At 37.9% G+C, this 12464-nt stretch overlaps 1 protein-coding gene across 1 annotated transcript in view; it reads right to left on the bottom strand.

The window, feature by feature from the left end:
* Nucleotides 1-12464, bottom strand: part of PDE6C (phosphodiesterase 6C, cGMP-specific, cone, alpha prime) — a 28970-nt gene that overhangs the window by 6117 nt on the left and 10389 nt on the right. Inside the window, exons 2-16 of the mRNA XM_009868856.1 lie at nucleotides 11791-11943; nucleotides 11584-11673; nucleotides 11214-11354; nucleotides 10510-10584; nucleotides 10357-10421; nucleotides 10179-10245; nucleotides 9420-9467; nucleotides 9066-9215; nucleotides 8245-8388; nucleotides 8092-8160; nucleotides 5339-5485; nucleotides 4862-4969; nucleotides 4646-4755; nucleotides 2512-2599; nucleotides 620-720 (exon numbers count right to left, since the gene is read on the bottom strand). Of these exons, the coding sequence (XP_009867158.1) occupies nucleotides 620-720; nucleotides 2512-2599; nucleotides 4646-4755; nucleotides 4862-4969; nucleotides 5339-5485; nucleotides 8092-8160; nucleotides 8245-8388; nucleotides 9066-9215; nucleotides 9420-9467; nucleotides 10179-10245; nucleotides 10357-10421; nucleotides 10510-10584; nucleotides 11214-11354; nucleotides 11584-11673; nucleotides 11791-11943 (1556 nt within the window). The remainder of the gene's footprint in view (nucleotides 1-619; nucleotides 721-2511; nucleotides 2600-4645; nucleotides 4756-4861; nucleotides 4970-5338; nucleotides 5486-8091; nucleotides 8161-8244; nucleotides 8389-9065; nucleotides 9216-9419; nucleotides 9468-10178; nucleotides 10246-10356; nucleotides 10422-10509; nucleotides 10585-11213; nucleotides 11355-11583; nucleotides 11674-11790; nucleotides 11944-12464) is intronic.

Raw genomic sequence — 12464 nt, 5'->3', positions numbered from 1 at the left:
CTATTGAACAACTTACTGAATTGTTTCCTGTCTCCTGACTTTAAAATGTTTTACGATATGTGGACCAAAGCAAAAGGCTCCCCATATCTTTAAGGAAAATACCCATTTTAAAGCCCGTTAAGTCAGTAACTTAGGAACAGGACAGATGATTTGATATTTGGAGTCTTTGGTATATTTAGCACTGGGATCAACTGATAGCTACGGTTTCATTTTTGAACCAGTATCTTAATTTCCATGTCTTAAGCATACTTCTGTTTAGTGTGAGTAGTTGAAGTATGGTATGCTAAATATCACAATTGCACACAACCTTACGATTAGGCTACAGAATCCACTCTTCTGAAATACAGTGTTTGCTGTAACTAAAAGCAGTGTTTGCTGTAACTAAAAGCGTATTTGAATGGCCTGCTAAATGTATCCTAAGTTCATATACGTTCATGTGATCTCTAATTTGAAAGCTTATCATGAATCTAAGATTGTTTTGACTTTTTACAAGAATTAGAGTTAGTAAAAGTTTTAAACGTAGCTCTGTACTCTGCACAAATAACCAAAAACTACGGTTATAAATGCTATAGGATTGACATGTTTTTCAGCAGAAAGTTATACGGAATATAGTACTTACTTGAAATACAAAGCCAAATCAGTTGCTATTATTGCAACTTCAAATAAGTGTAGAACGGTTTCAAACTGGCGCTTATTTAGGTTCTGGAAGATGTTTAAACTCTGCAAGATGGAAAGTTTACGAATTCAATTCCTTTTATAACACTGTCTTTGGTTTGTACTCTACAGGTTATCACACAGAACAATATAACAAAATTGGCCAACTACAGTCCCTAAATTAAAAGAATGCTACAAACAACAAATTATTTGATTGGTAAGGATGGCTCTTATTCATGGCTAATAAATGGCTAAAAAACTGTGAACAGTAGGTGGGTCTAAGATGCTGCTCACAGAGGCTGCACAAATAGCTAAATCCACAGTGACTCAAACTGCAAGTCCTGCTATTGCCATATATAAATTAAAACCAGAGCAAGCCACCTGTATTCCACTTCATTAGTAAAGAAATGGCAGTTCTTTGTAATTTCTTTACAGTTCATATTCCCTAAACCTAATATTCGTATGCCTTTTAAAGCTTCACAGTAGAGACCTTTTCCTCCTGTTAACCTGGCTTGGCACAACGGCCTGCAGTGCTGTTAGCACTGTAATAAGTGTGGTGTCTTTTTCCTCAGGCAGAGAGACTCAGACCATCACACTCAGCATTTTTCTAAGTGTCCTTGTTTTCCTTCTTTTTTTAACTGAGGGGACAATCCTTGTGACAACATGGGGAGCAATGATGCCACTGCTGAAAGCCTCCAGAGGTCCTGACAGCTGCTCCAGCAAAGAGCAGGAGTTAGTCTCCAGCAACCCACATTTGAAAAAGTACATCACCATCAATAAAGGTAAAGGTGTTTGTTTTGTTTTGTAATCATAAATCTTCTGGATGTTTTATGAACATTGTGCTACTGGTTAGCGTAAGGATTTATCATGTGGCTTCCTGAGGTAAGGAAATAGCACCACCCCAGGGATCCGATGAAAAATGAGGGTGGAACTTGGTTCCTGCCACGCTGCTGCGAACAAGTGGAAGGGAATGGGCGTGTGTGTTCACCCCTTGCCTGTTAAATCATAGAACCATAGAATGTCAGGGGTTGGAAGGGACCTCTGGACATCATCTAGTCCAACCCCTCTGCTAAAGCAGGATCCCCTAGGGCAGGCTATGCATGCAGGCCAGTTTTGAAAGTCTCCAGAGAAGGAGACTCCACAACCTCTTATTTCACTGCAAAATATGTACTAGAATTATAAATACTTTTTTCCCATGTAGCCGGGACGGCACCAGGCAGCGCTGAGGGAAAGATGGCTGACCCCCACTGCCGCCATCTTGTTGAGCTTGAGGAGGCTGCAGTGGGGAGCCCTCCCTGCCCGGCTGCTGGGGAAGGGCAGCTGGGGGCGTCTGCCTCATTCAGGGAGGATCAGTCATGGGAGCTGCAGGAGAGCCTCGCAATGCCGCCTTCTCTGGTTTGGCTAAGGTAAGGGGGGCATGGAGTCAGGCCTGGGGGTGAAGGGGCCTTCCATGAACAACTCCATCCCTTTGTTCCTCGCTGCCAGAGCCAGCAGCTGAACGCAGATCTTGTGAACCAGGGGCAGCAGTTTAGTTAAAACATTTTGTGTGTATCTGTTGTGTTTTCTGCTTTGGTTTCAACATCAGCTGTTTTGTGAAAGTGGAAAAAATCTGAGGAGTGTGAGTGAGGCCCAGAGGAAAAACTTGTCTGTCTTAACTGAGTCTGTTTCTGGTGGGATTACTGGTATTTCTCTAAGAGGGAACAATGCATAAGAATTTGGCTTAAACTTCCAAATTTTAGCATAATTTCTTAATCTGGACCTAGAGGAATGAGGAAGACATGGTGAAATTTGGAACATCGTCACTTAATTGGATCATTTGTGTTGATCAGTGTGAGCAGAAGGTTCATGCAAACATACCTCATCTTGCAGTAGGGTTTTACTGTACTCTAAGTGATGCCTTTCCAAAATGGAAGAGCCATGGAGCTTTGCAAGTGGAGCCGCTGACCTGTTGAAAAAGAAGCAATTCTTTATAGTATTTTGGAGGCAATATTTGTGATTCAGGATTCAGATTTTTAGGATTAAAATGCTTCTGATCTGCATGTTTAATAATTTAATCTCTGTATCTAAACCATTGGTGTGATGCAAAGCAAAAGGAATTACTTGCTTGCCTTCACTCTTGTGACTGAGTAATGGTGGAAATTGGAGAGCAGTGGATGTTCAGTGCCCGCTCAAATCAAAGGTGTGGGTAGATGCCTCAAAACTCAAAAACTGCTTTTTAAACACGCCTGTAGTTTGTCTTGCACATTCAGTCTTGCTGTTTGATTAATCTACACAACTTCTGTTAAAAGTAGCCTTTAACAGTTTTTTAGTATTCTTTCTGTGGCATGGTTTTTGAACTTGTTTGTCTTAATGACTGTGGGCCATGTCCACTGTGATTCTAACTTACTGTAAGTTAGTTCTGAAGTAACAGTATAATGGAGTTTAATTCCTCTAATGGAGCTCCTCCTCTCCCCCAAAATCCCCATTTTATGGACTGCACAAGTCCTGACTGCTCAGGTGCGTTCTTATCATAGAGCTCAAAGCATCACTCTGACATTGGGCTAAGCTTCAAGAGAGAAAATTCTGCGTCAGAGGAAGGTAGTGGGAGGAAGGGAGAAGTCACTTATCTGCTTAGGCTTCAAGTGGTTTTGCATGTTTGGAAGTGTGTTTTCCTTTTGCCCTGATTAATAACTCTATTCCTCAGATAACCCAAGGCAGATTGGTACATGCTACCTGTTTTTCTGACTTGTGATTAGGACTGTCGTGGTAAAGCCTGATAACTTTTATAAATAGCTTTACTGCATATGACCTCACATAGAGGGCTGTCAGCTAGGGAAGACCACAGTAGGCAGATTTAACCCCCCCCTTAAACTTATTTGGATGAGATGCAGTCCACTGAATAAGAATCAGTGTCTGTCTCTCTTTCCTACGTCACATGGAGAATCCCTGAGAATAATCAGAAAATCCCCTGGCGTCACTGCTGTAGCCTGCAGGCTGAAACACCTCTCCTGGGAGGAGTGTATCCAGGGTCAGAGGAGAAGGATGAATCATTCTGGACATACGGTTGGTAGGAAACAGTACTCAGAAGATTACAGTTACATCCTTCTGGTGCATGTGATACTCAGAGAAACCTGTGTTCTCTGGCTAGCACATAGAAACAAGCCCTAACAGATCATGTGAAAGACTAAATGGTAGATTGTTCACTCTTCAGCAAAAGAGTGGGTCTCGCCATGAGATGTGATGTTGTAATACAGAATATAAACCAAAATGAATTAATATTGTTCTATAACAAGCATCTACTAGTTAATATTGTTTCATAACAAACAAAATCACAAAGAACACCTTTAGAATATTTTCTCAGAACAAAAAGGAGCATGAATTGCAAAGCTTAACCTCCTGATGTGTGACTTACTGTCATGTGGGCCCAGTGGCAGAGCACAAGCTCTTCAGCTCAGAATCCTGTATAACATGAGGAGATTACCCCTCAGGAAAGGACCTTCATCAGTCAGTAAACTGAGGGGGCAGAGAACGACTGAGCTGGTCAGATCGGACAATAGAGAACAGAGAAGAGGAATGCATCTTCAGTCTTGTCTCCCTCTAAACTGGCCCTTGTCTATGTTGTATTCTGAAACTCTCTCCAGAAACGTGCTTATGCCCTGTCTGGAAAAAACTTGATCCAGTCAGGGATTTTAATTTACTTTCCTCCTTTCTTTGTGGCTTCATTTGCACAAGGCTCTGCTACAGTCCAAGCACGGCTAGAGCTTAGTCTCTCTTAAAAAATGAATTGCAGCTCCTGGAGATCCTTCTACCATTCTGCTTTAGCATTTTTTCTTTGTCTTTGAGCTGTCCTGACAAATGCTCTGAGGCAGAAATCTTCTGTAGGGTAAATGTTTATTCATACCAGGTGAATATGGAATATATACCTTACATTTTTGCTAGTTTTGATTTGTTTTTTTTTTTCATTTTCTACTAAAACTACTACATTTCCATATATTTGAGCATTTGTACTTACTTCATTTGATACAAGTTATTGGTCCCTCTGTGATCAATATCATGGCAGAAAGCAGCAGCAACCATGGCAAAGGCTTCTAGGTCAGTATAGTATTTCTTTATTTTGCCTGTCTGTAAAAGAAAGAGACAATTCTGAGTGTGTACCTCCCTAAATTTTCCAGATGGAGTTGAAAGGAGAACTGCATGATGAATGTAAGGTTAACGTTAGCAACATTACCATCAGCAGAGTAAACATTGTTTGTCCCACATTGAATCCATGTCGCCAGTTATGATAAGTGATGTCTCGATAACCCTTCCTGACTGTGTACATCCACCTTGTAAGGACCTATTGTGAACAAAAGTGATCAAGACTTAATTGAAACAAAATAATGGAATTCATATAAAATCACTGCAATACGCTATGAAATTACTGTAATAATGTGCAAGTTCTATGAAAATCATTGCTTTTCATTGAATTAAACATGGAAGCAGCAAATTGTTCTTGGTAAATGTATGTCAATTTAATTCCTTCCATAGCTCATACAATTTCAGGATTAGTCTTTATGACAAATACACAAATGCTTAATTAATAATGGAAGACTGTTATCCATACCACTGGTATTTTAGCATTGCCTACTTCTATATTAAATTACCTACACTCAGCTAGTTTTCTTCTTTTTTAAAAAAAATATAAGCAAGACAAAATAAATCAGACCTCAGCTGGGACTTTGAACTTTTCAACAACATTTATCTCAAAGAACAGTCGTATTCCACAAGTTATGAGGCCATGCTCTGTAACAGGAAAGTCACTGAAGCGGAATTCATACAGTTCTAAATCTTTTGGATCAGGTAATTCTTCTCTCTGTTAGGAAAAGTCAAAAACACAGGTTTTTTTCTGGTAAGAAAAAAGTTGGAAAAACTTTTTTGCTTTCTTTTTAGACTTCATTTGAAACATTGCCTAAGGCCAGTATGCTTACTGTATCTTCAAAGGCCTCAAGTTTCAGTACAGACTAATGTGTATTAAGTTATGAAATACAATTGTGACACTTCTGGCTTTCTTCTTAAAGGGGATGGGTGAAGGTTTTGGCGAGACGGTGTTTCTTCCTACTCTGAATCCCAACACAATCTGTTGTGACCATCTTAACATTTCCTTAGTTCAGAAATTGCAGGCCTTGGAATTTCTCCTTCCTGGTATAAAATCTTATTATTCTACTACTTTTGACCTGGTCTCAATGCTGCAGTTCATCTTTTTCACAACCAAAATTATTCTTGTTAAGTGTTGTTCTTCCCTTTTGGATCCTATGAACAGCGATCAATATAGTGACCAAAACCAATCTGTCTAGAACAAAATATTTTTTAATTTTATAGTAGAATAAATCGTAGCAACATTTTTTAAATAACAGAAGGCTTGCTTGCATGCCTGCCTACCCATAGCCTTTGGAGACACTATACGCAAGCAAAGCTTCCTGTACTTTTTTTAACCTCTGGAGTGCTGGTGGTTTGTTTCTGCTCCACAACCAGCCCTCAAATAGTCTGTCTGATTTCACCTAATGAAAACGAAGTAGTGGACTGTATAAGTGCATAATTTTTCCCCATGTTTCATTCAATGCTGTCTGGATGGCATTCAGGGTTTTTTCTCTTTCTGAAGGACAGATACCTTATAGTGAAGAGCCTCCATAAAATATATACTAAATTCTTAAGTGCAGAGGATGTGAAAGTTAAGAACCCCATACTGAATTTAAGTTGTTTATTTTTTATGCATTGCTTAGATACCCATTGAAGAGCCTAAATGGTAATAGCATTATTAGTGAACTGTTCTATAACACTTTTCATCTGCATATCCCAGAGCCTAAGGCAAGCAGTATTATATTTTAAAGAATGTGCCCCAATCCAAACAAGATTTAATCCAGGGGAGGCTGATGCAACACCAAAAATAGGGTATATGACCACAATTACTCCCTTCCTTCATAGTAGCCTATAAGTGATCTCCGTTTTATGGATAAGGAAAAAAGATGACCGTGTGCATGTGTCTCAACAAATAAGGCTGAATATCCAGGCAAAGGTGTTTACTTCTCCTGGGATTTTCTTTTATATCTACTCTGATCTGGGGTCAAGGACGAGGAAACCTGGAGCAGTGGTGTTTTAAGACCCATTACTTTGTGAGTCATCAGATCTAGGAACACCTGCTTTATCCCATTAGCTATCTGGGATTCCAGGTCTTATAATAGGATAAAGCATTTGCGTGTAGCCTTGGCAGTGCAGAAGATATTAGACCTTTGAATTTGTGACTCCACAGTGTAGAGAGAACTTGTTTTAATTGCTTTTCAGAGATTTAAAAATTCATAGCAGTATTATGGTTTTACACTTGGAGTCTGTACCGTAGTAATCACTTGTTGCTCTACCAGTAGAGAGATTTTATAAAGTTTATCTATCAATTTTTGCAATTCATGCTGCTTAATTAAATTTACTTTTTAATATGTGCAGCGACCCACGGTCTCTTGATGTTTTTGGATTTCACCACTTGTAATCTGTGTGCGCATCTGCTTTGTGGGAGCCAGTAAAACCTTAACACTGTTGCATTCTGGCGTGTGCATGTACATAACAGGAAATAGTTTCCTTATGGCTATGTCTACATTAGCAAACGCAGTGTGATAGAAGGGAACTTGAAGTGGTTGGTACTGGAAGTTGAGAGCTTTATATTTATTTGACCTATTTTCTTCATCCTAGCTCTGTTTTTATCCATTAACAGTGGGAGTTTGTTCAGTGTTTTCTTGCAACGTGACTTTGAGTTTTGTAAGTCAGTGCATGTGCTCCAGGACTGCTCTGTAAGAAAACATGAAATGTATTAAGTGAGTACAAACAGGAGTTTTCCTCCAAAAAGGTGCTCCCTTTCTAGAATGAAATATCAAGGCAGCCGGAAGACTGCACCGTCTGGAAAAGAAAGTGACTCAGTCTTGGTTTAGTAGTAGCAGAATTTCGACTGATTGAGTGCAATCTGTTTCATCAAGGAAATGCAGGAAAATTAATTGGAAAATGGATTTGTTCCACTGGACACTCCTACATGTTTTCTCTTACTCAGAATTAAAGTGACCTCACAACAATATCGCTTCTTTCATTTGCAAAATAAAATAAATACAGTTATAGGTATAGGAGTGTCTGCAGGGATATTTAAAGAAGTTAAACACTTTAAATGTTAATTCATAGAAATGTTTTTGTTTAACTCTTGATTGTACAAGTCTTTTGACACATATTTGAGACAGAGTATTTCCCTGTAGATAATACAGGGTTCTGTGCATAGAATAACCAAAGAGGTTGAAGATGTATTTATTAAATCAACTCCATCTACCTAGTGGAACTGATAGCTAAAATCAATTGTGTCAATCAGGATTTGGCTATACACAACTTCTTCTAGAATGAGGACACATCTGATATAAACATGCCACCAGAATTTTCAGTTTAGTGACTTACCAAAATCCTGATAAGATCCTTTTGATCACATTCTTCTATGCTATTTACATTTAATTTCTCCTTGTATTTCTAAAAATGAAAATTAGTAAGAAGTTCAGGTTTTTGTGTGGCAAATTTCCTACTTTAATTTTGTGACTGTGGACAGAAACTTACCAGTATGGATTCGACTTCACTAGGAGTGGCCTTTGTCTGGTACATAAGCATTTCCTGAGCAATGTCTTTCCTGTTTTCAAGCTTGTTCATTTTGTCATAAGTGTCAGTATTTAAAACAGACCACCCCAGGAACTGTGTGAGAGTCTGTAACAAAGCCAAGCAAAGGGGAGATGACACCACAAGAGTAAAATCAAACCAACTCTTTGAACTTCCTTTCCTTAAACTCTGGTTTCCAGTAGTGCACTTTGAAAAACAATGTATAACTGTACTTGTTAGAGCCCTCTACCTTCCACCAGTAGGTTCTGGTAGCACCTCACAGCTCTTACTGACGTTTGTCTCAGCCTAGGGCCCATACTCGCATTTCGCTACAGGACTTGAGGCTTATGTAGCTAAAGTTGGCTGAGTAGACTTGGATACACGGTGCAGCATCTTATCTTGCCTGAGAGCATGGGATCACGAAGGCTCTGGGAACTCCCGGGATCGCAGGCACGATATCCATTGGCAAGCAGCACGCTGTGGCTGCTTACCCACTGCTAATTAGGAGATACTGACCAGTGCTAGAAAGTCAGGTGATTAAAAATTGAATTATGTCTGAGTTCTGTTCATTATTGGAATGTAAACGATCACTTCTAGATTTTCAGGTTTATAAAGGGAAATAAAATTTCTGATTCTTAAGAAGCTGTAGAGTGAAGAAGATAGGCATTTGCTTAGATATTAATTTAGCCTATCCAAAAATGCTTAGAATTTTAAAATTACTTTTTACAGTAATATTTTATTAACATCATCTGGCTTCTTAAAGCCTCTAATTCTATGAAGCTTACTTCGATGATCTGTTCATCATACTCATCGAAAGGTTTCCCATCTTTCCTGTTGTAAAATGTTGCAACTCCCACAATTTCTTCTTTTTTGTTGACAATAGGCAATGACAGGACATTTTTGATAACCCATCCGGTTTCATCCACTGGTCCTTTCTGTAAGAAAGCCAAAGAACATGAAATATTGTACTTTTCTTTGAAAGTAGTAATGCAACTATTGATATAGGCACTGTAACACTAAGACCTGCAGATCACAAACAAATGAGAAATTATTTATCTAATCAACTGTGTAACTAATTGTTGGAAAGCATTAGCAAATTTTTCTAGAATATGTATAATTATTAATATTACTGGCATTACCTGAAACGTGAAATATTCATCTGCTGGTGCATTCATCATGTTACAAATCTGTAGCATAAAGAAAAGTAAACATTGTTTAAATGAATTATAATGTGTGCTAAGATTTGGCCTGATATATATGAAAAAGGTATTTGTTTTCTAAGCTAACAACAGTGAGCACCCTGGCTAGCTACAGAAATTAAAACTGTTTTTAGTAAATAAGATGTGGTTATTCTAACAGATCTCATTCTGGAGTGCTTGTAGCGAAGTCCCTCCTGTATGTCTCACAGTGCATAAGCATAATGATTAACAAAACCACTTTCAGCCTAAAATGGCACGGGGGTTTAGAGACAAGTAACTGAGCACTAAGGGCTCTGTCCTTACTGCTGTTAAAAATGCCATAGGTTTACTAATAACTGTCTATGCAAGAAGAGGTAAGAACAAAAGAAAATTTTAAAACTCTGTATATGGTTTTCTTATTTTGACATTTCGTAGTGAGACTTAACACACCCAGAAGTTGACCTCAGACGCACGCATTATGCCTCTCATGCCATCACAATCAAAGGGAAATTTTCCTGGTGTTTTGGCTCCTTGTGCTGATGACTTTTCTCTATCCAGACTACTGATGCACATGATTTCACTGGGGACCAATGATGCTGGAAGCAGCACAGTATTTTTTTTAGAGGTTTTTGGTCATGGGGAGGTTTGGACCTTTTTTTGTTCAATTGGAAGAACTGCATGTTCTAAAACTTTTTGGTTTTGCTTTTGCTATGAACTTACAAATCCATTTTCAGCAACGTATGTTGGCAATCCACTGACAAGACACCAGTGATCTGCTGGAGGTGACCTTTAGAGAGAGAATGAAATTAAATTATTTCTACAATACAGACATGCTATTATTCTATGCCAGCAACGTATCTAATTACCGCATATTCACAGACTGCCAACGTATACTCACGGAATGACTTTGATTTCTTCTTTTCCATGTAAAATATAGTCAATAATCTTATAAAAGTTGACTTCCTAAATAAAAGGAGAAAAACATGTAGGTGACCTGTGCAATCTCAATATCAAAATTCAGATTCATAGGAAGAAAAGTAAATATTCTCACTCGTCCATCAGGTGTCTTGGGGCCTTTGTAAGGCTCTGCCTCTCCTAGCCGGATTGGCCACTCATCATAGAATTCCTGAGAAAACAAAACATAGGGTTTAGCAAAAAAAAAGAAAAAAAAAAGTAAAAAAAAAAAAAGTTCTGTGTTCATAGATAACATGACATCTGTGGATAATAATTTTATTCTTCTTTCTCCATAGCTGTACTGTGATCACATTTCAGACAGTATTAAGAAAGCATTGTTAAATATATTCCAAGCAAGAAATGTTTGCCAGTAAATTGCAGGCTAATTTGAAGCTTATCTTGGGGTGGTTGTATGACGTAATTGTTATTTCAGAAGGCAGGTATTTTTAAAGCAATAATCAGATCTGCACTTCCCTCTTCTACGCTTTCTCACATAGAATTATGAAAAATTATTTCAGAATTAGGATTTTTGTTTATCATTATATCCCTTGCCATCCTTATATTTTGCATGTAATTTTTGTAACATGGTTAGAGCTTATATAAATTATCCCAAAGGGTTGGAAAGCACGGTAACTGTGTCTATAAGGTTAGGAGTAGCACATTTCTAGCAAGTAGGCAAAATCATAGAATCATAGAATCATAGAATGGCCTAGGTTGGAAGGGACCTTAGAGGTCATTTAATCCAACCTCCCTGTCATGGGCAGGGACGCCACCTCTCGACCAGACCAAAATGATAGTTACCTTCTCTTTAGTCATGTCCAGCAGACCAACAGAGTATCTTTCACAGTTCAAATACATTCGAATAGTATACAGTGCTTTGTGAAACTGCCGTTCTATATCTGTTAGCTCTTCAAATACTTTGTTGGCAGACCACAAAAGCATCTATATACAACAAAAGAAAAAGAGGGTAAATGTTCAGAACAGTAAGAAGATGTAAACATTTGTATACTAGGCATTCCAGAATAAAATGATAAGGTGCATTACTGTTATCAGAAAAAAAATTAAACAGATGCTGTTCTTACTTCAGTAAGCTTGTAAGAATATAAAATAGTGGGGATAATAAAGGTTTCACACAAAAATGAAGTATTATCATTAATAAACTCTTCTATACCTGACTTCTTCGGCTTTCAATATTGTAGAGATACGTTGTATGATGACTTCTTAGGGCCAAAGATATAAAATTGAGGTATTTTTTAAAGACCTAAAAATGACAAAGAAAAAAAATAAGACAAAAGTAACAAATCAAGAGGTAGATTCAAACTCAAAACTACTTGTTGCACTAACAACTGTACTATTATGTGATATTTGGGGTTATTACCTCTTCATCCTCTTTTGAGAACTCAGTGGCATTTACTTTGTTGAGTGCCATCACAACAGCAAGCACCTCTTTACCCTGCATAATTGGGATTGCCAACATGCTTTTTGTTGTATAACCTGTTTTTTTGTCCATAAAGTCAGAAAAATGGTTGTTCTGAAAGACAAGGGAAAAAAACCCCACAAATAAAATGCATAACAATTTAGTTACCATGCTAAGAGCAAACAATCATTTCATTTGATGATTTCCATTTATAATGCTATGAGCACAGTGCAGTACGTCTATACTCTCAAAAAACATAATTATTTAACTCAATCTTCAGAGTTATATGTACAAAATTAACCATCAGTTATGAGTATAGCTTCCGAAACCAAATTCTGTGTGAGTTTTTATTACAACAGTGAGGAATCTGAGGAAATAAAAATATGGGAAGATCTAGAATAAAGGACAGGGTAATACGATTTTTTGACTACCTGAGAGTCCAATACATAAGGCTTGCATATAAGAAAATTACTTCATAGCTATGCTGATATTTATTATTATTTAATTATTTGTGTAGTTAAAATTTGTTATACTGTCCCATCACACAATGTTTAAAACAACTGTCTGTCCTGAATATATACGTCTGAAAATGCTTTTGGCAGAGAGGCATCACTAGCAGGTATCCTGACTATTCC

This window comes from Apaloderma vittatum, unplaced genomic scaffold (assembly GCF_000703405.1).
Source record: "Apaloderma vittatum isolate BGI_N311 unplaced genomic scaffold, ASM70340v1 scaffold22374, whole genome shotgun sequence".
Taxonomy (NCBI): domain Eukaryota; kingdom Metazoa; phylum Chordata; class Aves; order Trogoniformes; family Trogonidae; genus Apaloderma; species Apaloderma vittatum.
Note: the sequence above shows the minus strand (reverse complement) of the source record. Positions and strands in the feature narration are given on the sequence as shown.